This window comes from Protopterus annectens, chromosome 1.part1 (assembly GCF_019279795.1).
Source record: "Protopterus annectens isolate FY-2018-M chromosome 1.part1, PAN1.0, whole genome shotgun sequence".
Classification (NCBI taxonomy): Eukaryota; Metazoa; Chordata; order Ceratodontiformes; family Protopteridae; genus Protopterus; species Protopterus annectens.
In genome coordinates, this window is record NC_056726.1 from 389,596,465 (window position 1) to 389,621,799 (window position 25,335).

At 45.6% G+C, this 25,335-nt stretch overlaps 1 protein-coding gene across 2 annotated transcripts in view; it reads right to left on the minus strand.

Annotated features, from left to right (window-relative positions):
- The window catches only part of MRTFA (myocardin related transcription factor A), a 2,407,897-nt gene that overhangs the window by 580,785 nt on the left and 1,801,777 nt on the right, over window positions 1-25,335 (minus strand). For both annotated transcript variants that reach the window (XM_044075412.1, XM_044075419.1), the window contains one exon: window positions 5,054-6,223. In XM_044075412.1, the coding sequence (XP_043931347.1) occupies window positions 5,054-6,223 (1,170 nt within the window). The remainder of the gene's footprint in view (window positions 1-5,053; window positions 6,224-25,335) is intronic.

Sequence of the window (25,335 nt, forward strand, 5' to 3'; positions counted from 1 at the left end):
TGTGCGGAGAAGACCAAGTAGCAGCCGCACAAATCTCATCTATCGAAACTTTGGAGTGAAAAGCTACAGAAGTGGCCATAGCCCTGGTAGAATGAGCTTTGATTGGGAAAGGCAACTCCCTGCCTGACTGGGAGTAAATGAAAGAGATGCAATCCTTAATCCATTTGGCAATGGTGACTTTGGCAACTGGAAGACCTAACCTGTTCTCCGAAAAGGACACAAACAGTTGGTCAGATTTTCGAGTCTGAGAGGTCCTATCTAAGTAAAAACGCAGTTGCCTGTGAACATCCAACTGGTGGAAGGTATATTCTGCTCTATTAGAAAAATTTGGAAAGAAAACTGGGAGCTCCAAAGATTGCTGAATGCATAAAGGGGATGCTACCTTAGGCAAAAAAGATGGATTCAATCTAAGAGAAACTCTGTCTTTGTGAAAGATCAAATAAGGAGGGGAAGAACAGAGCGCCTGAAGCTCTGAAACATGCTTAGCAGAAGTTATTGCCACTAGAAAAGCAGTTTTCCACGACAGGAATTTTATATCACAAGTGGCTGCCGGCTCAAAGAGACGGGCAGTTAAGGAGGCCAGAACCAAATTTAAGTCCCAAGGGGGCACGGGATGAGCCATAGGAGGTCTGAGGAGCCAAGCTCCCTTAAGAAAGGACTTGCAAAGTCTGTTAGCCATTAACGAAGGCTCTATAGCAACATGAAAATTAGATATAGCCGCCAGCTGAACTTTAAGTGTGGAGACTGAAGAGCCAGAATGAAACAATGAAGCTAGAAATTCCAAGACCTGCAGAACTGGAGCCGTAAGAGGGTCAATGCCTCGCTGCTGGGCCCAACAAACAAACCTTTTCCATTTGCTGGAATACAGCTTAACGGTAGACGGCTTGTGGGAAGAAGACAAGATGTGCATCACTTCCGAAGAAAGAGAAAGATCTCTAACTAAGGATGGAAGTGGAGTAACCAAGCAGCCAGTCGCAGTGACCGGAGGGACGGATGAGGGTGTCCCGACGGATTGGATAACAGATCCGGCACTGGGTCCAGAATCCAGGGGCCCTGTACCGTGTACTTCTGAAGAAATGGGAACCAAACCTGACGGGGCCAATGTGGGGCGATCAAAATCATGTGGCACCCGACATGAAGAGCCTTCTGAATCACCCTCGGGAGAAGGGGAATCAGGGGAAAGGCATAAAGCAGACCCGGGGGCCAATTGTGGGCTAGAGCGTCCTTGAGAGACTGTCCCCGAGAGGGTGTCAGAGTGAAGAACTCTCTGCACTTCGCATTGTTGGGGCTGGCGAACAAGTCGCAACAAGGGAGGCCCCATTTGGCAAAGATCTGCGCAGCCACTCTGTTGTTGAGGGACCACTCGTGGGGCAACAGGAGAGTCCTGCTGAGCCTGTCTGCAATCACATTGGCTTTCCCCGGAATGTGCGTGGCTACTAAGAAATGTCGAGAGGCTATGGCCCAGCGCCATACTCTTATGGCCTCCCTGCAAAGGGGGTAGGACCTTGTTCCGCCCTGCTTGTTTATGTGCCAAACTACCTACATGTTGTCGGATAGAATCGCAATAGTACCTTGGGGGAGAGCGTGATGAAGTGCTTGTAAAACTAGAAGCACCGCTCTCATTTCCAGGATATTGATGTGAAGGTGCGCTTCGCAATCCCGCCAAGTGCCTTGGACAGACCTGTCCAGATAATGACCCCCCCCACCCTATCTGGGAGGCGTCCGTGGTCACTGTGGCAACAGGGGGCTGAAGGGCGAAAGGACGCCCCCGGTCCAGGTTGGACCGGCACAGCCACCAACGGAGGTCCCGACGACAACTGTCCGTAATCAGAACTAGGTGGTTCAGGGGAAGTTCTTGGTATGACCATTGAACTGATAATAGCCATTGCAGCACCCGCATGTGCAGCCTGGCTAACGGTACTAGGAGGATAGTTGCAGCCATCGAACCCAATAACTGAAGAATCTGTCTGGCAGGAACTCGAGATTTGGGTAACAAATTTAGAACCTGTGATTGTAGAACCTGAATTCTCTCTGATGACAAAAATGCTTGCATCCTTTTTGTGTCTAACTCTGCGCCTATAAAGGTGATACGCTGAGATGGCCGCAGCACAGATTTTTTCCAATTGAAAGTGATTCCTAGCGAGAGACCCAAGGTTACTGTGGCCATCAGCGCTCGAATCAGTAGATGCTTGGAGGTGGCAGTGAAAAGCCAGTCGTCGAGATAGGGAAACACTTGGAATCCGAGACTTCTCAAGTGAGCTGTCACCACTGCCAGACACTTGGTAAACACCCTGGGGGCTGTGGTGAGACCAAAGGGCAGTGCACGAAACTGGAAATGACTGGTTCCTAGGCGGAAGCGTAAATGACTCCTGACGTATCAAAATGTGATAGCAAGCGTCCTTGAGGTCTATGGAGCACATCCAGACATTCTTCTCCAATAACGGGAGAATGGACTGAAGGGTGACCATCCGGAACTTGGACTTCTTCACAAAACGATTCAAAAGGCTGAGGTCCAAAATGGGCCTCACGTCCCCTGTCTTTTTTGGCACCAAAAATAATCTTGAGTAAGTTCCTGATCTGGTCAGCGGGGACGGGCTGGATGACCCCTTTGCTTAGCGGCTTTGAGATTTCTACGGCTGCCAGATCCCGCTGACTGGGTGGCATGTCCGGGATTCTCCTTGTAGGAGGAGGAGATTTGAAAAAGGGGATGAGGTAACCTCCGGTTACAATGCGAAGCACCCACTGATCCTTGGTTATCGATTCCCAAGCCTGTGGGTGTTTCGCAAAACGACCCCCGAACGGCTCCGGAGAAGCACAGCCGGGCCACATCCTAGGGATGTTGAGGGTAGGAGGAACCACGAAAGGAGTCGTGGTCTCCAGAGTTATGGGGGCCTCTGCCACCTCTAGGGCGGTGTCTTCCTGAACCCCCCCCCCTGCCTCTGGAGGGGGGGATCACTCGGTAGAGTAGAGAAGAACTTTTGGGATTTCCTGAACCACATTTTCCCTCCTCTCTGGGCCTTGGGGTAAGGTCTAGAGGGAGCGGAAAAATGGGCCCCAACAGCAGTCAAGGTCTTGCCCTCCTGCTCGCACCGAGTAAGTGTGTCCTTCACCTTGGGTCCAAACAAAGAAGACCCATCAAATGGAGCGTCGGCGAAGGAAGACTTAAAGGCCTCCGCAAGTGGACACAAGCGTAACCAGGCTTGTCTCCTAACAGCCACTCCTGTGCCCGCTGCTCTACTCGCCCCTTCGGCTGCATATGAAATGAGTCTCATGGACGAGTTGACAATAGAAGTTAGGGTAGTCATCTGGGCGCCCACGGTCTGTGCTAACGCCTCAGGAAGGTTACCCGCAAGGGACTCTCCTAACTCCTTGAGGAGGTCCCTTTGGAGCCTTGTAATGGCCAGCGCACTCCTCATGGCCTCAAAAGCAGGACCTCCAGACTCTGCAGACGGCACTTGCTGAGAGACCACGGCGGTTGTTGATCACAATCTTACCAATGTCGGAATTGTTGTGCTCTAACATTTTTTTGATGTTATGGGTGTTACGAAAAACAAAACACGGTTTGCTTCCAACTACACGGGCAATATCAGGATTTCCCTGAATAACCCTCCAGTTCTTTTCGAGCATAGATCTAATACGGTTCATGTCCCTACTCATTTCAAGTGAACATACTAGATCAAAATTGAAATTGCTGACATCTGGTTTACTGTGAAAATCAACTGTAGTAACAGTTGAATTATTCAAAATAACTGGATAATGAATTGAATGCTTATTAAAGATTTCGTTACCACTTTCAATCAATGAAAGTTCATCGTAACCCCTCTGCAGAAACATTGAAGCAATAAAATGAAATTCATGGATTAAATCATCTTTTTTGCTAGTCATACGACTGGCTCTGATGAATTGGCCCCTGGGAATGTTTTTAACCATGTGTTTTGGGTGGCCACTTTTGTAGTGCAAATACCCATTTGTAAAAGTTTGTTTCCTGAAAATTTTACTGTAAAATCTGTTATCAGCAAGATCCCACCAAAGATGGGTATCTAAAAAATTAACCGCCAAACCAATGTATATATAGTTTCACTTTACAATCCCGAAATACTGAAATGTCGAAATTCAATATTTAGAGACTGTAAAGCCGAAAATTTAAAAAACAGAAACCCCAAAAGAGTGAAATTCAAATTCACGACTAACCACATACACACTCCAAACACAAACAAGCACACATACACCTTCCTCCCTACGCTATAAACCAACAAAACACACACAAATACAACAAAACAAGCACACATGCTGGCATTGCATATAAGCAGGGGAGCAAGCCCCCCTGCGCACCCCACACCCCCGCTACTTGTATATACTAACTCCGAGGTCACACTAAGAATACAAACCACCACTACACATACTAGACTCCCCTTCCACAAACACACATCACATACGTACAAATACTCCCAATTGCAACATTTGCAGACTCACAATCTTACCTACCTACCCTAACCCACACTTCAAAACTCCAAACACACTCACACACACTAAAATCTTTACCCAAAACCCCTAGTAAAACATCACTTACCTGAATCTCCAGCTATATCCACACCGTGGATTCACCATTTCCGCACTCGGTATTCTGCAATTCGATCTCAAGCTACTAAAGTTCGATATTTCAGTAGTTCGGGAATATGAAGTGAAACCATCTATAAATATATATATATATATATATATATATATATATATATATATATATATATATATATATATATATATATATATATATACATGTATGTAGAGAGAGAGAATATATATAGATATACACACACATATGCAGGGACAATTGAGTCTATCATTATATGCTCAGGACCAAAGCTGATACAGTGCATGAACAACCATTTCACTGGTACGTTTATGTTTTAGTATGGCTTCCTACAGCTATGAGGAAAGTGATTTCTAACAAGCCTGACAAAGTCACTATAAACCTTAAAAAAAATAAATAAATAAAATAACAATCACACAAATTTGCCAGTGTAGTCAGCTTTCATTACTACCTGGCAGAACTAACCTGTAAAACAGCACGACTGCCACCATCTGTGGGTTGTGACAGGTTGCGAATTTCTGCATTTTGATTAGTCACCCTGAGGACAAAATGTGTCCCAGTAGAGTCTGTGATTAAAGATGGTGGTGGACTTTTAAGTATCTTACTTGCATCTATACTGTTGGTCTGGAATGGTGGGCCATGGCTTACAAAAATCTGAGAGACAGATGTAATTTGCTGTGCTGATAGTTCTGTGGTTTCTTTTGCCTCTTGCTTCACAATTACAGCATTTGTTGCTGTCTTGTTTAACTTTAAATTGTCCTTTTGGTTGCTTATTTTCATAGCTATTGAGGGGCTGAGGCCATTCAGTTGGCTAATGGATGACAAACCTTGGCTTTTTGAGGGCAAACTTTTTTGCTCTACTGCACAGTTATTTGAAATCCTACCTTCTTGCTTGACCTGAACATTTAAGGCATGCTGTTCATTATCACTATTGGGAACACCATTTCCTTGATGCTGAGACAACTTTTCTTGCTCAAGCTGCATTCGTAATGACTCAACCAACTGCTGTTTTTGTTTTAACATTCGTGTTAACTCCTCAATCTGCTTATCTTTTTCTTGAAGCATGAGATCTTTGTTCTTAACTTCATTATCCATGACAAAGCTGTTCCTTTCAGTTTTTTGAGTCATGACAATTCCAGGTGGAGCAGCACACGATCTGTTACCAGATTTACTGTTTTCTTCTTTAACTAATATCTGTACTGGTGAGGATTGTAAAGTTAAATGCGTCAAAGGTGATGTCACTATTTCACTGAAAGCATCATTAGACATGCTATCATCTACACTAACAAATGAAGGTTCTGAAGGAGTCGGAGATACTGGGGGAGTAGAACTTGTGCTTCCAAATGTCATTAAAGTGTTGCCCCTTACAGTGGCCATTAAAACGTCTGCAGGTGCTACACTTGCAACCAAAGTCTGTGTGGGAGGCAAACGTGTGGCTGGAAAAGTAACGACGACCTCATTACTTTTTGAGACAGCAGTAGATGCGCCTGACTTTGAAGTGGTGACACTAGTATCGGGTATGACACTTGATGCTCCATTCTGTTCCTGGTAATTTTTGAGTCTTTCAATTAAGTCTGTTTTAGTTCCTGAAACAGGAAGACCTCTAAGTTTCAACTCTTGCTTCAACTCTGCCACCTAAAACAAAAACAACACAAAAGTCAAAACAAATGTAAGTCAACATTTCTACTAAAACATGAATAAAGCATCAAGGAAAAACAAAAGTTGCATAGTATTATGGAAATGCTAGATCAACAACACGTGGATCAGCTGTAGTTTGCAAGATGAATTCAAGATTCCCATCCATTCTCAAAACATGCCATCACTACTTCTAGGCTACAGCAACTAACGAGAAAACTGTTTCCATCAAAAAAAAAAAAAAAAAAAAAAAAGTGAAGTACAGTTGTACAAGTTAAACTTACCATACCATATTCAAATAATCACTGCAACAATAGCCTTAGCTATATGGCTAATTTGCTGCCAAGGATATAAAGATAGGCAGCTTCAAAAGCATCAGGACACCTTCCATGCACCCAAACTCTCCGGCAACTCGTGCTGAGCTGACAAACTACAAGAAAAACCTAGCCAAGCTAGAGTTTTCACCATGTGATACCTTAAACCTCCTGTAACAGAAGTCTATGGGATATATGCAGATTGTCCCTTAAGAACACAGTGTCTCTCAGCTATATGGCTTCTGAACGTCCATGACTTTTTCCTTAAGTCTTTATGGACACATTCAGGCCAATAAAGCCAAACTGGTCACAGCTAGCCTTAGCTATATGGGTAGATTATCATAGCTAACTACAAATGGGAGTGCAAGAAGAGTTCAAGAGCCACTGGAGAATGTCTTAGCAAAGCTTGATCTGGACCTACAGAAGGAGTCAAGCTTATAGTGCTTTGTAGAAGTATGTACAGAGGACCAAGGAGTAGCTTCTAGAATACTTCAAGAATCCAACCCTTTCCAAAATGCTATAGATGAAGCCAAGGCCCTGGTAGTGTGGGACTTTACTCTGCCTGTAATATGTTTGTTATGGTAAGTATAAAAACAAGTTATAGTCTTATCATAATGTTCTATCTGTGTTGTCAATTTCATTCTTCCTCAACCTGTGGGACTCGGATCCGACACTCAGATCAGACTTGATCATTTTCCAAGCTGAAGGATTGAAAGTTGAGTTCCTCCCACCTTACCAATAATGCAGCATTCCCCCAGCCTACCTCAGATGGAGTTTGCAGAAAGCCTGTACATAAGCATACATTTAAGTTAAAATAAAAATGCATCTATAAATATATGTGCACAAACGGTAAAGCATAGAGATAAGGAGCCGAAGCAGGAACTGTGGTTCCTATAACTATAGAATCATAGGAAGTTACTATGCTAATGGCCCTAGGCCCCTTACAAGCCTAGCCAAGTTCTACCCTTATCTCCACGATCAACATCTATTGCCCCAGGTCTCTTTCAGCCATGGACAGGGTAGGAAGGGTGGGGAGGTTGAGGAAGAATGAAATTGACAACACAGATGGAACACTATGGTAAAAACAAAACTTCTTTATCTGATGTTGTCACTTTCATTTTTCCTCAACCTGTGGGACAGAGTCCCCAGCTACAAAAACCTAAAGTGACCCTCACGGAAGGATATTACAGAGCATTGCAGAGCCAAAGAAAGTTTTATTCCAGGAGATAATGTCCAAATTGTGGTCTGTAACAAAGGTATGAGAATATGACCAAAAAGAGGCTGCACAAATGTTATCAATAGACACTCTTGACCAAAAAGCCTGAGAAGCTGCCATGGACCTTGTAGAATGAGTCTTGATTTTGCCTGATAATGGCCTGTTTTTGGAAGAGTACACAAAGGAAATGCAATCTTTCAATCATTTAGCCAGAATAGTCTTGGTAACAGTTCACCCTTTCCTCATAGCAGAAAAGGGTACAAGCTGCTCTGATTTTCTGCAAGATTTTGTTCTGTCCAGATAAAAACGTAATTGTCTGTGATCATTCAGAAGGTGGAGTGTATACACTAAGGTGGAACGTATACAATCCTTTGTTTTGAAAGTTGGGAAAGAAAACTGGCAGGTTAATAGATTGATTGATATTATTCTTTGCAGCCACTTTAGGTAAGAAAGATGGGTTGGTATGCAGAGTTACTCTATCTTTGTAAAATATTAGATAAGTAGGTTTAGAAGAAAGGTTTGCAGATCTGAAACCCTTTTGCTGAGGTGATAGCCACCAGAAAAAATGTTTTCCATGAAAGAAATTTCAAGTCTACCTTAGCCACAGGTTCAAAAGCAGCAAGGGATGGTCAGATCCCAAGGAGGACTGGGATACTTGATTTTTTTTTTTCGGTGGGGGGGGGGCACAAAGGTACCTCTCAGAAATATTTTGCAAAGTTTAGAGGAAGCCAGGGATGACAAATTTTCCCCAATATGAAAATTAGAAATAACTGTTAGATGGACTTTTACAGTGGAATAGCTGGCTCCATTTGGAAAAGGGAGGCCAAGAAATCCAAAACTTTTGAAATGGGAACAGTAAAAGGATCTACTTGTTCCTGTTGGGTTCATATGGAAAATCTCTTCCATTTGCTCTTGTATATTTTCCTGGTAGAAGAGTTATAATGGAAATCAAAAAATTTTCAGATCAGGGATAAAAGCCTGGAAATGCATTGCCATCATTGGAATTGGAGAAAACATGAGGTAACAGAGTTATTGTGGTTGCCATTGAGCCCAAAGCCCTGAGCACCAGATTTGCCAGTGAAGCTGGAATAGCCAGAATCTCTTAGATATTAAGTCACAAATTTGCAATCCTGTCTGGTGTGAGGTAGCCCCAGGTTGATGTTATGTCCAGATGTGCTCCTATGAAGTACTGCTGTGCCTCTGGTGAACACTCTGGGGCCTGCGGTGAGACCAAATGTAAATGATCTGAACTGGTAATGGCTGGCTCCCAGCCTGAAACGAAGGTACCGTCTGGAGCGCCTGTCCATTTTGATATGGTAGTATGCATCCTTCGGGTCTATACAGCACATCCAATCATCCATTCTCTAAACGGGTAGAAAGAACTGAACCATGACCATCCTGAATTTTGAATTCCTTACTGATTTGTCCAGGGATGTCAAGTCCAGGATCGACCTTAGGTCCCCCTGCCTTTTTTGGTACTAAAAATAATCTTGAGTAAATGCAAAATCTTAACTGGTCAAGAGGGACCTCCTGGATAACTCTTTTTGTAGCAGTTTAGAAATTTCATGAGCTGCCTTCTCCCTCTGACTGGGTGGAACAGCAGGGAGGTGAGTCTTTGGTTTGGAGTTTTCCAAAAATGGAATGAAGTATCCTTTTGTTACGATCCTTAGCACCCACTGGTAATTTGTGATGGCTTCTCAAGCTTGTGGCTGTAAGGAAAAGCATCTCCCGAGGGCAGAGGGCAGCTGGGCAACAGTTCAGGAGTGTAGTAAAGGTCTGTCCGAAAAAGAATCTCGAGACCTTGAGTTCTGATGACCTCCTCCACCATGGGGGTGATGTCTCCCATTGTAACTGTTATCCCCTCTGCCTCTTGGAGAAAGTCTCCCTGAGATTCCTTTAAACGACCTTGAGATTTCTTGAACCACAATTTTTCCCCCGTGCTGGTTCCTGACGAAGGATCTTTGTAGAGTAGAGAAACAGATTCCAATGGCAGACAAGGTATTCCCATCCTTCTCACTATGGAAGTGAGAATCTGACTGTTGGGCCGAATAAAGACGACCCGTCGAAGGGTGCATTGATGAATGACATGTTGAAAGGTTCTGCAAAGCCAAACACTTGCATCCATGTGTAGCACCTAATGGTAATGCCTGAACCAGCTGTCCTACAGGCACCTTCTGCAGCATGGGAAATCAACCTCATGGGCACATTCGATATTGATTGTAGAGTAGCCATTCTGGAAGAAAAGGTCTTTTGATCCTCAGCAGACATGGACTCTGGGATAGAGCTACAGAGTTCTTTGACGAGGTCCATCTGTAGACTACTAAAATTCCAAAGACATGCATCTGGAGCATTTCTCCCTGGGCCTCCGCTGAAAACAGGCTCTGTGGAACCTAGTCAGACTTTCCCGGTCAACAAATGATAAATAAATAAAAAATAAAATAAAAAATAAAATGGGATGAGTAGTTTAACACTCATAAGGTGAAATTAGCTGAAGCATAAACTCGCTTGCCAAACATGTCCATAGCTCTAGATTCTCTGTTACGGGGATGGACAGTGGAGCTTTCCTGAGCCAGTTCTGTCTTAGTGGCTGCCGCAACCACCATGGCATCTACTGGAATCCTTTTTGTCCAATGTGTCCTATTTGTAGGTGCACTAAGAACTTTGTCGGCCCTCTTCGGTATGGGCTGCACAATGTCCAGTTCCTTCCATGTCCTGGTATATACAAGGTCGATAAGAACATCTGCAGGGGGACACCCAGGATGTAGATGGGTTGGACCCGAAAGCTTCTAACAGCACTGTTTCCTCTAGGGTGGGGTTTTCAGTACACCAACCACTTCTTTGTTGGAGTATCTCTAGGATGTCTGCAGAGGAGACATCCTCAGGTGGAGATCTTGGAGACCTCTTCCCTTCCCTCTACATCAGTGTCAGTAGAGATGGATTCCTGGGGGGAATCCAGGTGCTTCCTTTTACACAGTCTCTTCTAAGGAACCTCCTCAGTGGGATGCGCTGGGGAGGTGTCGGAAGAAAACTGAGGTTCAACTGATGGAATGGTTTGGAGGTTCCTACGGCCGGCTGTCCTCATGGTAGAGAGGAGGCCTCAGACACAAGATCCATGGGGGTGGGGGGTGCAGTGCCTACGGAGAACGAACAGAGGCTCTACTAGGATGAGAAAGAAACCTCTCCACCACTCTGAAGGCAGAGGGGCTCAGAGTACCTGGCAGTCTTCTCTCTGGAGCCAAAGTTATCAGAATGGGCACCCCCAAGCACCAGGAACCCTCCACTAAGATGGAGGAGTCGGCGTTGAGCTCTCAAACACCAAGGCTCCAAGGGGAAGTGATGGCTTCAAAACCCTTGGAGTTGAAGTCAACCCTCCGGATTCCACATTGAGGCTACTGCTATGAGACCTGCTAGGCACAGATGAGGTTGGAGCTGACTTGTGTCGGGGAGGTCGTCGGAGATGCAGTGATTACCACTATCAGCTCCAACATCTCAGCTCTTGGAACCAACAGACCCGCAGCTCCTAAACTGAAGGTCGGATCAGAGAATGAACTACAGGGAGATAAAGGGAAGTCTGTTCAGGGATCTGGTGGAACACAATCCACATCTGAATCTGTGTTTGAGGAAACTGCCTCATCAGCCTATCCACACTGTTCTCAGATAAAATATGAGAGGACCTGGTGGAGGAAGTGGCTGAAGGTGGTCTTGAAAGCTTTCTGGGAGAGCCCTCCCAGAGGGGAGATCTCTGCATCAACACACTCAGCTCTGAACTGGCAAGTGGAGCCCAAGGAGAAGCACAAGGTGGAGATGAGAAGGTCAGTGTAGAGGACTTCAGTTGCAAGGAGTTTGGTGCCTTTTTTACAGACTCATAAACAGAAGATGACCTATCCGGGGGATGGTTCCTGATTTCCTGAGTCTCCTTGCATTTTCTGGAGGGGGCTGAGCCCCAACAGTGGAAGGAACATCAAAAGAGGAAGATGAAGGAAGCAAATCCTTGAGAATGAGCTTGTTTCTCCAATCTGCCAGAGCACGCAGACGGAAAGCCTCACAAATAGCACAACAGCTATCTAAAAGAGCAGACCCCAGACAGTACACACACTTCCTGTGGGCATCTGATAATGGGATCTTGTGCCCACAGGAAGTGCATTTCTTAAACCCTAATGCCTTGTCTGACTTAGAATCAGACTTGGGCTCTGCCATAATTAGCTAAGATTTTTTTTTTTAATTTTCAACTAACAAGATACTTATGTGTGTGTATGTGTATATATATATATATATATACATATACATATATATATATATATATATATATATATATATAGATATAGATATATATATATATATATATATATATACACACACACACACACATTTTATATACACACACACACATACATATATATATATATATATATATACATAGAGAGAGAGAGAGAGATAAAGAAGATGGGAAGAGAGTTAGGATGGACAGAAAACTTCACTAACTAGCAAGTAAAGAAATGACAGAAAAATTAGTCAGGGTAAGAAAATAAGGAGATAAGAGAAATAATTTTAATCACTAAGCAGACTCAGTCTATGTTAGAATCACCCAAAACACAGGAGGAGCTCTGTAAACGAGATCTGAGGTAGGCTGGGGGAATTAGGCATTATGGGTAGCTTGGGAGGAGCTCGAGCTTAGATTCTTCAGCTTGGAAAATGGACGAGTCGGTTCCGGGCATAAGATCAGAGACCCACAGGCTGAGGAAGAATGAAAGTTACATCATCTAACAGCCTTTAACAACCATTTAGAAATAGTCTGTTTTGAGACAGGTTATCCGTTCTTACTTTCACAAGAATGAAAAACAAGTTATGTTCTTATCATAACATTCCATCTGTGCTGTCAGTCTTCATTCAGTCTTGATTTTTGCGCTTGGTTTCAGTCCTCAGAATTGACTCGGTTGTTATATCAAGCTTGAGCCAGCCAGAAACTCGCAAGCCAAAGCTACTCATACTGCCTCTCCTCCCTTCACCTCAGATCAAGTTTTGCCCATAAAGCAGAAAATCATGGAAGCTTTGTCTCAGCAGCGACCCTACTAGAACCCCAGGACTAGTTCCGAACCTCCAGGAGTCTCTTGGAGGGGGAAGGAGAGTAGGATGTCAAGAATGAATGAAGATCGACAACACAGATGGAACGTTATGGTAAGAACATAACTTTGTTATCTGCTATTGTCAATCTTCATTCATACGTGACTGTTGGGACAGAGTCCCTAGCTACTTTAGACCCTGGGAGGCTCTAGGGGAAGGATATTTCTGAGCACCATAGAATGCTCTTCCCCTGGAGACCATATCCAATTTGTAATGAGTGATAAAGGTATAGGGGGTAGCCCGAGTTGCTACTACAATATGTCATCCATAGAAGTTCTGGAATGAAAGGCTACTGAATTGGAACAGATCTGGTAGAATAATCCCTAACATTTGTTGACAAGTCTAGCTTACTTTGGTCATAAATAAAAGTAATGTAGTCTCGCAACCATTTTGACAGAGTGATTTTTGAAACTGGTTTACCCAGTCTAGTACCTGAAAAGTATAGAAACATTTGGTCTGATTTTCTAAATGATTTTGTTCTATCCAAATAAAAAAGTAATTGTCAGTGTACATCCAACAAATGCAAACAATATTCTTCCTTGTTTGAGAAATTTGGGAAGAAGACTGGTAATTCTATGGTCTGATTAATATTGGAATCTGACACTTTTAGGTAGAAAGGAGGGACTAGTTCTGAGTGATACTCTCTCTTTGTGAAAAATGATATACGGATGTTTTACACACAGAGCCTGCAATTCTGAGATTCCCCTGGCCAATGTGATGGCTACCAGGAATAGAGTCTTCCAAGACAAAAACTTGATATCACAGGTGGCTGCTGGCTCGAAAGGCTGATGGACCAAACTTTGTAAGACCAATGTTAAATTCTAAGGTGCAATGGGCTCTTTGAAAGGTGGTTTCAAATGTAAAGCGCCCTTACGAAAACTTTTGCAAAGGCGGTGAGACATCATGGATTGGCCATCGAATCCATTATGGAAATTTGAATTGGCAATTAAATGAACTCTAATGGTAGAAGTAGAGGCTCCCAATTGAATAAAATAGTCAAGTATTCCAAGACCTTATCGATCAAGGCTGAGAAAGGATCAATACCGTTTTCATCAGACCACAACACAAATCTCTTCCATTTACTAAGATGAAGTTTTCTGGTGAATGATTTATGAGAAGCCAGAAGTATCTTTTCTACTGGGGAAGATAAATTATTTCACCTGGCAATTACAGGAAGTGGAGAAACCAAGCAGTCAGCTTGAGATTTTGTAGGATGGGATGAGATAACAGGTCTGGAGTTGGATCCAGAACCCACAGATGGTGAAATAAGTGAGGCCAGAGAAAGGGAAACCAGACTTCACGGGGCCAATAAGGTGCAATGAGAATCACTTTGCTTCTCATCCGTTGGCCTTTCTTCAAAAATTGGGGAATTAGAGATTGGAGGGTAGGCATGAAGAAGTCACGGGAGCCAATCATGGAGAAGAGCATCTCTCGGGGACTAGGGCAAAGTAGCACCTGCATTTGTCGTTTACGGGAGAGGCGAACAGACTGCAGTAAGGCTGACCCCATCAACAAAAGATCTTTGTCACTACATTGGGATTGAGAGACCATTTGTGAGGCAGGAAAATGCATCTGCTCAGTTTGTCTGCAATCACAGAGTTCCCCCGAATGTGCACTGGTATCAGAAAGTGGCTGGAGGCACTTGCCCATTGCCAAACTCTTAGGGCTTCCCGACAGATGGTAGGATCCGGTTCCCCTCGTTTGCTGATGTACCAGACCACGGACAAGTTATCTGACTGAATAGCAATTGTCTCTAAAGGGAGGGCAGATTGGAATGCTTGCAATACTAAGAGCATTGCCCTCAGTTCTAGGATGCTGATATGCAAATTGGCCTCTTGAGGGGACCAAGTGCCCTGGACTGTCTTTCCCTGAAAATGCCCCCCCCCCCCCAATCAGGGTTGCATCCATGGCCACTATGGCCTTTGGCTGAAAGGGGGGAAAAGGGGAGGCTCCATAATGTGCCTTCTGGCTTCATCCACTAAGATACATTTTTCTTGCATCGGTTGGTTATGCGGATTGGGTGAGACACTGGATGAGTTAACAGTGACCACTGTGACACCAGGAGCCACTGAAGCAGCCTCATGTGGTACCTCACCAGTGGAACTAAGGTGATTGCTGCTGCCATGGACTCAAAGAGCTGTAAGACTTGACGAACCAGAACTTTGTCTTGAGAGACTATCACGAAGTTGTAACCTCACCTTCACCAGTCTGTGAAGTGGAAGAGCAGCCATGCAGGATTTTGTGTTTAGTCTTGCTCCGATTAATTCTATGTCTTGTGTGGAGGATAGTTTTGACATTTCTTTGCTTATTGAGATACTTAAGAATTCTGCAAACCTTAGAACAGAGTCCGAGGCAGAAAGCAGCAGATGCCTGGTGGGGTGGTGTGGAGCCAGTCGCCTAAATATGGAAACACAAGGAATCCCTATAGCCTTAAGTGAGCTGCTACCACTGTCACACATTTGGTGAACACCCTGGCGGCTGTGGTGAGACCAAAGGGCAGTGCTCAAAATTGGTGATGACTGGCTCCTAGCTTGAGCATTTGTCAATTTATATGTGGTAATACGCATCCTAAATATCTATGGAGCACATCCAATCATATTTCTCCAGAAAAGGAAGGCTAGACTGAACCGTGACCATCCGGAATTTTGTCTGTTACACAAATTTGTTCAGAACTTCTAAGATTGACCTCCAGTCCTGTCTTTATTGGCACTAAAGAATCTTGAGTAAAATCTGGATCCTTTTTGGTCTGGTGAGACTGTTTGGATGACTCTTTTTTTGAAGCAGCTTTTCAATTTCTAGTGCTGCTACATTCCTCTGATTGGGTGGAACATTGGGGATTCGCCTTTGTAGTCTGGGATAAAGACTGAAGGGGATATGGTAACCTCTGGTAATTGTCTGCACCCAAGAATCCTATGTTATTGTGTGCCAGGCTGAATGGTGAAGAGAGAACCTTACCCCCCAACTGATTCCAGAGGTAAGCAATCGGTCCGCCGCTCAGGAGCACTGGTAGGGTTGTCCAGAAAAAGAATCCCTGGAACCCTGGTTGCACGGTCGCCCTCTGCCATGGGAGGAGTGCCTTCCTGAAAAATTCCCCCCTCTGCCCTGGGAGGAATAATCGCCACATGTGTTCCGAAAAGGCCCATTGGGACTTTCAGAACCACATCTTCCCACTCCTATGATTCCTGGTGTAAGGTCGTTGGGGGGCGGACAAATGCACATCCACAACAGAAAGGATCTTTTTGTCCCTCTCACACCTGGCTAAGGTGTCTCAAACTTTTGGGTCAAATAACAAAGTAGTATCAACACTGTTGAAAAATGAAGACTTGAAGGGATCTGCAAAGTCATATAAGCACATCCAGGTGTAGCACCTGATGGCAATGCCTGTACCCGCTGCCTTGGATGGCCCTTCGGCTGTATGTACAGTAAGTCACATAGATGAGCTGGAGATAGACTCTAGGGTGGCAAGCTGGGAGGCAACCTTATTCCGGAACTCATTAGACAGTGCTCCCGCTAAGGTCTCTGAAAGCTCAATTATCAGATCCTTTTGGAGTCGCGTCAAGTGTTCCAAAAATTCAAGGACCGTATTGGCAAAGGTCAACAGAATGAAAACCTGCTTCTTGAATCTGTCTATCGTCCGGGACTCTGTTTGGAGGATGGACAGCTGGACTACCTTCGGAGAGTTCTTTTTTGAGGCAGCTGCCACCACCGTGGCATCCAATGCTACACCTTTTGACCAGTGGAGCTGGTCCTCCGGCACTGAAAGAATTCTGTCCGGTCTCCAGGGAATTGGCTCTATGGTATCAGGAGCTTCCACACATGTTGCACAATGAGTTTGATCAGTTCATTGGCAAGCGGGATCATCCAAGAAGTAGAAGGCCGGGCACAAAAAGCCTGCAAAAAAATAGATTTCTTGGAGGATGGGTTTGTGGGCTTCCAATCACCCCTCTGTTTCAGAATTTCCTTCGGAAACATCTACAGGGTTTGACCGAGGGGACCCCTTCCCCTTCATCGAAATCAGTATCCTCAGTGACTGATACTTCTAGAGAATTCAGGTGTTTCCTCTTGCATGATCTCTTATGGGATGACACCTCAGGGGAAAGATCGGATGATGACTCCAAAGATGGGGGACCCTGCAATAGGGTATCTTGCTGCTCTTGTACCAGCTGCCCCAAGGTAGCAGATTGTGACAGCTGCGAGCCAGAGGATACATAAATGTGACACTCCAACGGGGATGGTGCCAACTGTGAGCCTGCTGATTAAGGGTTCTCTCCATAATCCTGAAGGCAGGCCTGCCAGAAGAGGAATGGGAGCCCCGAACCGAGAAAGGCAACCTCAGAACCGGGGTCACACCCTGCTCTGACCAACCCCCTTCCAGAGTAGGAGCTGCAAGAGGACTTCTAACTGCCAGGGCAGCAGGAACTGTACATGGAGCCATGGAAAAAAATGGAGCCGATCCCGGAGCAGGCAGCCAAATCACTGTCCTGTGTGTGGGCCAGCTCCGATGGAGCCACAGATAACAGAGTCTGTTCCGGAAAAAAGGTGAGATCCACCATCAGTACTGAAGTAGATGGCACTGGGAACATCAAAGTAGTGGGCTCCAAGACCTGAGGATAGGTTGAAGGAGGAAAATAAGTGGGTGTCCTGGGAAAGTAACCCTCAGCTCCAGAGGTGAGAGAGGTCGTAGGGGGAGCAGGATGGCCTCTGGCTGCCAACAGCTGACCCACCAAGCTGGCTACTTCTTGCTCTGAAAGGCTCCTGGTGGAACAGACAGACATCCCAGATGGAGATTCTGGCCTTTCAAGAAATGGACTTAATTGTTGACCCAAGAAGGGGTCTACAGATGGGGAGTATCTAGTCTTGGGTGTACTCTCGACCCCTAGCACCATGGTCTGTTGACCAGTAATTTGCTTTACATGGGAAGACATCACCGGAATATTTGAAGAGGCCACTGTTGGTGCCAAGATGGTCATCGGTACCAATGATAAGGTTGATGCTGTAGGAGTTTTGGTAGCTTCCATAACGGTCAGCACCATGGGACAGATTTTGGTGCCAGAGCAGTAGTCGTTGTGGATTTAGATATATATTTTTAGATATTCGAAACCTGAGTCATAGTAGTTTTAGCTTCTTGTACCTTAGGGGATGAAGGTACTGAATTGGCTCCTTTTCTTAGATTCCTTTCTGGAAGACTTAGATGCTCCGCCTCAGACAAAGCCTCACTAAATGGGCATTTTAGCAGTCCCTTGAGAATAAGTTTGTTTTGTCTCTTTGCAAGGGTGTGAGCACTGAAACCCTTGCAGAGTTCACATGGGGGTTGTATCTCCAAATGAGGGACACCTAAATAATACACACATGGAAGATACCCATCAGAGTTGGGCATCTTTCTGCCACAGTCCTCACATTGCTTAAAAAAAGAAGTTATGTACTCACCATAACGTTCCATCTGAGTAGTTATACTTCATTTTTCTGCAACCAGATCCAAACCGGCAACTTTTTTTCTAGCATCTGCTCCAAGCTCTGAGCTCCTTCCCTACCCATAATGCACTACCATCTCCTACCTTCCCTCAGATCGAGTTTGCTGCAACTAAATACATAAGCAACTCAGCCCAATGAATCAAACCTGTATATTGACAAGACAAGGTCCGGGGGACGGAGGGAGGGAAGGTTGCAGAAAAATGAAGTATAACTACTCAGATGGAACGTTATGTTGAGTACATAACTTCTTTATCTGAAGTAGTTAACTTCATTTTATCTGCAACCTGTGGGACAGAGTCCCCAGCTACTCCAATCCTGGGAGGCCCTTATGGAAGGAAATTCCTGAGCACTGCAGAGCCAAAGGATGCTCTACCTCTAGAAAACAGGTCTAATTTGTAATGGGAAATGAAGGTATGTGAATTGGCCCAGGTTGCTGCTGCACAAATGTCGTCCAAAGAAACCCTAGACCAAAAAGCAGCAGAAGGCACCATGGACCTGGTACAGTGAGCTTTAACAATACCAGGAGGAGATAAACCTTTTCCTTTGTAGACATGCAAAATGCAAAGAGTGATCCATCTGGCCAAAGAAACCTTAGAAATAGCTTTTCCCAAAAAGGATTTGGAAAAGGAAAGGAACAACTAGTCAGATTTACGGAATGATTTTGTTCTATGAAGACAGAAGCGAAGTTGTCTATGAACATCTAACAAAGTTTGTAGTCACCCTTGTTTTGGAAATTAGGAAAGAAAACAGGCAGATTAATGGACTGGTTTATGTTTGCTTCAGATGCCACTTTAGGTAAGAAGGAAGGATTAGTACGGAGAGAGACCCTATCCTTATGGAAGACCAAATAAGGAGGCATGGCAGACAGAGCTTGAAGCTCAGAAACCCTCCTAGCTGATGTAATGGAGACTAGGAAAGCTGTCTTCCAGGACAAATATTTTAATTTCACCGATGCTGCAGGTTCGAATGGAGGAGACACCAATGCCTGTAGGACAAAGGTAAGGTCCCAAGGGTGCACTGAATCCTTGACAGGAGGGCGCAAAAGAAAAGTGCCTTTAAGAAAAGTCTTACACAGCCTAGAAGAGGCTAAGACAATGTTGTCTTCACCAACATGAAAATTAGAAATGGCTGCCAATTGTACTTTCACTGTGGAGGAGCTAGCTCCTTGCTGAAAAATACCAGACAAGAAATCCAACATCGCTGGAACAGGGGCTGTAAAGGGATCTAGGTTTCTCTGAGAGGACCAAATGGAAAAACACTTCCAACCGCAATAAAGTTTCCTAGTGGAATCTTTAAGAGAAGCCACCAGTATGGATTTTACTGGGAATGAAAAACCGGGAGTCCTGGCGGTCAACGGAACTGAAGCAACCAAGCTGTCAGCTTGAGGCTGCCCAGGTCAGGTGGGCGGACACCCGAAGGATGGGAGATCAGATCCAGGCAGGGATCCAGAACCCACGGAGGAGCTAAGAAATGAGACCAAAGGAATGGGAACCAAACCTGACAAGGCCAGAACGGGACAATGAGGATAACTTTGCACCACAGTTGGCAAGCTTTCTGAAGAAACTTTGGAATGAGTGGCAATGGTGGGTAAGCATACAGAAGCCTGAGGGGCCAAGAATGGACTACAGCATCTCTGGGGGCTTCCCTTGGTGAGGGAATAAGAGCGAAAAACTCGCTGCACTTTGCGTTGGAAGGAGATGCAAAGAGATCGCAGCAAGGCTGACCCCATGCAAGGAATATCTCCTTTGCTACTGACCGTTTCAGAGACCACTCGTATGGCATCAGAATAGCCCAACTCAATCTGTCCGCTAAAATGTTGGAGCGCCCCGGGATATGCGTTGCTATCAGAAACCGATCGGTGGAAATAGCCCACTCCCACACTCTCATGGCCTCGCGACACAGGGGATGGGATCTGGTTCCCCCCTGCTTGTTGATATACCAGACAACCGACATGTTGTCTGACTGAACTGCAATCAATCCAAGATGGAGGATAGTGTGAAAGGCTTCCAACGCTAAAAGCATTGCCCTCATCTCTAGAACATTTATATGCAACTTGGTCTCTGACTGGGACCACGTGCCTTGGACTGTCCTTCCTGAACAATATCCCCCCCACCCGAGTTGGGAAGAGTCCGTGGTCACTGTGGCTTGGACTGGAGATGACGCAAAGGGGCATCCTTCTATAATCTCCAGTGAATTTAACCACCAAAGAAGGAACGTTCTGCAGATGTGACTGATCCTGATCGGAAATTCCATGGGCAGGTCTAGCCAAGACCATTGAACAGCCAGAGTCCATTGAAGAACCCGCATATGAAGGCGCGCACAAGGGAGAATCGATATAGAGGCAGCCATAGAGCCCAGTGCCCAGAGAACCTCAATCGCCTTTGGAGACTTGAAGTTCACTATTTGAGCTATGTGGCACCTGAGGTGTAAGATCCTGTCTGGAGTTAAGAATACTTTCATCTGCAAAGTGTCTAGCCGTGCCCCGATGAAGTCTAAAATTTGTACTGGTTGCAACTGGGATTTTTGAACACTGACTATAATCCCCAATAGATCTGCCAACCGAATAAAGTAGTCTCGGGCCAGACAAAGCAAACACTTGTTGGGCACAGCGAAGAGCCAGTTGTCCAGGTAAGGAAATACCTGAATACCCTGAAGCCTCAGGTGAGCCGCTACAACTGCCATTACCTTGGTGAACATCCTGGGGGCTGTGGTGAGACTGAAGGGTAGGGTTCTGAACTGAAAGTGACTGGCTCCCAGCCGGAAGCGCAGAAACCTCCTGGAGCTTTTGTGGATCTTGATGTGGTAGTAAGCATCTTGGAGGTCTAACGAGCACATCCAGTCGCACTTTCGGAGATAAGGTAGAATGGACTGTAGGGTGACCATCCAGAACTTCTGTTTGGCGACAGACAGGCTCAAAGTTGACAGGTTTAGAATGGGCCTGAGGTCCCCCCGTCTTTTTTGGTACTAAAAAGTACTTTGAGTAGATGCCTAATCCAGACTGGTCGGTGGGGCCTGTTCAATGGCTCGTTTGAGAAGCAGCTTTGAAACCTCTAGAGCTGCGGCCTCCCTGTGAGCAGGTGGAACATCCGGGAGGTGTTTTGGAACATTTGGAGGGGCAACAAATGGGATAGTGTAACCTCTGGATATAATCTGCAACACCCAGTGATCTGTAGTTATGGACTCCCATGCCACTGAGTGTAAGGACAATCTCCCCCCCCGACTGCCTCCAGAGTAGGACAGCCAGGCAACCCCTCAGGGCTACTGAGAGGGTCTATCAGAAAAAGGTTCCCTAGACCCAAAATTCCTGGGACCCCCTCTACCTCTGGGTCGGCGTTGATCCTGTCCCCCTCTGCCTCTGGGGGAATAGTTGTCCTGAGAAACCCTGGTAAACTGAGATTGTTGGAACCACATCTTCTTTTGCCCTCTTTGATTCCTAGAGAAGGACTGCTGTGGGTTAGAGAAGCAGATCCCGACGGCAGACAAAGTCTTCCCGTCTTTTTCACTCTGGACAAGTGTGTCACCTACTGCCTTCTTGAAAAGGGAAGAATTGTCATAGGGAGCATTAATAATTGACGCCTTGAAAGGGTCCGCGAACTGACACAACCTGATCAGGCATGACGCCTCATGGCTATGCCTGTCCCGGCCACCCTAGCTGCTCCAGTCGTGGCATGGGAAAGGAGCTGCATAGACGTGTTTGATACTGACTTCAGAGTAGACATTTTCGCAGAGAGCAGCTGTTTGTCCTGTGGTGATAAGGACTCTGGGGGCGACTCAGTGAATTCCGATACAAGGTGTTGCTGAAGCCGGATCACATGTGCCAAATAGTTCAGCGCACGGATTGAAAAGGTCGCTGAGGAATAAATGTGCTTCCCAAACCTATTCACTGATCTGGACTCCTTGTCTGGAGGGTGGACTGAGGAACACTCCTGCACTAGTTCCTTCTTGGTGGCCACTGTGACCAACATAGCGTCAACTGGGGTTCCTTTTGACCAAGGTTGTCTGCCAGTAGGGGGAAGATAAAATCTTGTCGGGGCATTTGGGGATGGGCTTTATGGTGTCAGGCTCCTTCCATGCCGGCGTGGTGATAAAGTCCACCAAGGGGTCCGCTGGCGGAGACACCCAGGAAGTAGATGGCCCCTGCCAAAGGTCTCCAGGAACACTGACTCATCCCCAAAAGGTTTTGGGGTTGACCAACCTCCCCTCTGGCGGAGGATCTCCATGATGTCTCCGAAGGAGACGTCTTCAGGAGGTGGCCTGGGGGAACCTTCTCCTTCATCTAAGTCAGTGTCCATAGTGAGGGACTCGGGGGAGTCCAAGTGCCTCCTTTTTCACTTGCGCTTATGGTGGCACTCTTCAGTGGGACTCTCTGAAGAGGACTCGTGAGCTACAGGGGGTTCCTCAGGGGGAATAACCTGGGGATCCTCTGGCACGGGCTATCCTTGAGACAGGATGAAGGGAGTCGTCACCAAATCCAGAGGGGTCTGGGTGGAATCCGAGGGGATTTTCTGGGATCTCAATCCCTGAAAGAGAACTCTCTCCACAATTTCGAAGGCCGAAGGAGAGCGTACCTCCTTGGCACCCAGCAAGGAAGAAGCCCTCTCCAGATCCGAAGCAGGGACCGGAGCCGAAGCAAGGGTAGCCTGAGGGCCGAGGAAACGGGTCGGATCTGAAAGAGACGGAGCCGAAGAATCCATTCCCTCAGGTCCAACTCCCTGTCCACGGCTCCGAGAGTCACTCTGCTCTGAACCAGTCGCATCCGAGGAGCTCAAGGTAACAGCCGGAGTCGAGGTTGGGGGAACCATCGGCGCCGATCTACCAGCTCCAAAAAATCTTGGATCCAAGATCCCCGAAGCACAGATCGGGGAAGGAGAGATGGGGTGGAAAAAAGGCATGGAGGTCCCCCCTGCGGAGGGGGAGGGAGAGGGGCCTGGCAAGACTCCCATCTGTATCTGGGTCTGAATGAATCTTTGCATCATCCTGTCCATGTCCAAGTCTGAAAAGCTCAGAGTCGATCACGATGAAGCCACCGAGTCAGATCTGGCTGGTCTGCACTGTGAGGGTGAGGAAGGCCTAAGATCCGAAGGTTCCAGCGGCTCTGGTGAAAAACGAAGAGACCGAAGCAGTGGAGAAACTGGCCTCATGGACCTATAAGGGGGACTATGGAAGAGCTCCCTGTCCGGGGATCTCTTGCGAGGTCTATCCCTTTTCTTGTCCCTGTCCTCCTTGCACCTTTCTCTGTGTCCTTGTCTTTGTCCGTTACACTGACTGTAGCTTTTTCCTTGCCTGACCCAGCACCAGAAAAAATGGGAGCTTGAGTCCCTGTCTGGGTGGGAGGTTGAGTAATGGGTACTGAGGCTGTGGCAGACTCAAGCATAGATGAGTGAAGAAGGCCTTTGGCTACCAATTTGGCCTTCTGATCCCTGAGGGCTCTAGGGTTGAACCCAATGCAGACTGCACATTGTGTCGACAAATGGGACACTCCCAAACAAATAACACACAGAGTGTGACCATCAGCTGGGGAGAGCTTATGGCCACACTCTGTGCATTTCTTAAATACTGATTTTGGCTGATCAGCCATGGTCCTGCACCAAACACCACTACCTAACAAGATCACCACACATAAAACACATGTAGGGGAAGGGCAGGCCTAACAACTACTCTGCAGAGGTTTACAACAAAAACTTTTTTTTTTTTTTAAACTAACCAACGAACAAACGATATACTAGTGGGGGAGGAAGGGAAACAACTAACTCAGACACACTAAAGACAAAGTATTTTTAAACTTACTATCCCTGAGCTCAAAGCGAAGGAGAGCACAATGCTCACTACTGGCGCGGCAAATGAGATCTGAGGGAAGGTAGGACATGGTAGCGCATTATGGGTAAGGGGAGGAGCTCGGAGCTTGGAGCGGATGCTAGAACAAAAGTTGCCAGCTCGGATCCAATATGGATCCGAATACCCACAGGTTGCAGATAAAATGAAGTTAAGTACTTTAGATCCTGTGCTTCCCCCCTCTGTTTTTCTGCCATCTTTCAAAAAACAGCAAGAGGCCATGTGTACAACACACCCACACAAATACTAATGAAAAAAAAAACGGAGTACAGGATACAGTTTTTTTTTTTTTTTTTTAGATGAATATACCAACAAAGGTACCTAGAAAAATATCCCCAAGAGGGTACTAGAAGGAAAGAAGGAATATAAAGATACCAGTGATGGTATTGAAGAATTACCAGAGATAGAGGGAAGCGAAGGGGCTATACCAACTATGGTAAGTGGAAACGACAGAGAAGTAGAGGAAAGTGAAGGGCCTGTACTAATGATGGTAAGTGAAAACTACCCAGAAAAGGTATTAAAAAAAAATAAGGTTAAACACACATTCACACGAATACACACCACTAACAATAACTACAAAGGAGAATGAGCAACAACTTAAACAAGTAGAAAAATATATAGGGATAGGGATATATCTTTATCTACCAAAGAAAAGTTTGGCACTTAGCTAAGAGCATGGCTGACACATCCAATTTTCTATGCAGCAAACGAGATCTGAGGTGAAGGGAAGACGGGCAGTATGGGTAACCTTGGATTGAGAGTTTCTGGCTGGCGCGAGCTTAATATAACAACCGAGTCAGTTCAGAGGATTGGAACTGAACCCAACAGTCATGAATGAATGAAGATTGACAACATCAGATCCGAACACCTGGAAGATTTAGTTCTGCAGACAGAACCTGAGAGGTCTGTGGACATCCAAGGTATGGAGTATCCTTTCTCCCACATAAGAAAATGGGGAGCTGGATAGTTTGTAAACTTCAAGACACCACTTTAGGCATAATATAAAGATTATTTCTCAAAGAAACCCTGTTCCTATGGAAAGTGAGAGAAGGTTGACTCACTATAAAAGCTTGTAACTCACCTTCTTGCAGAGATCAGAGCAATCAGTAAAACATTTTCCATGTTAAGAACTTGAAATTAGCAAAATTTGGCCAGTT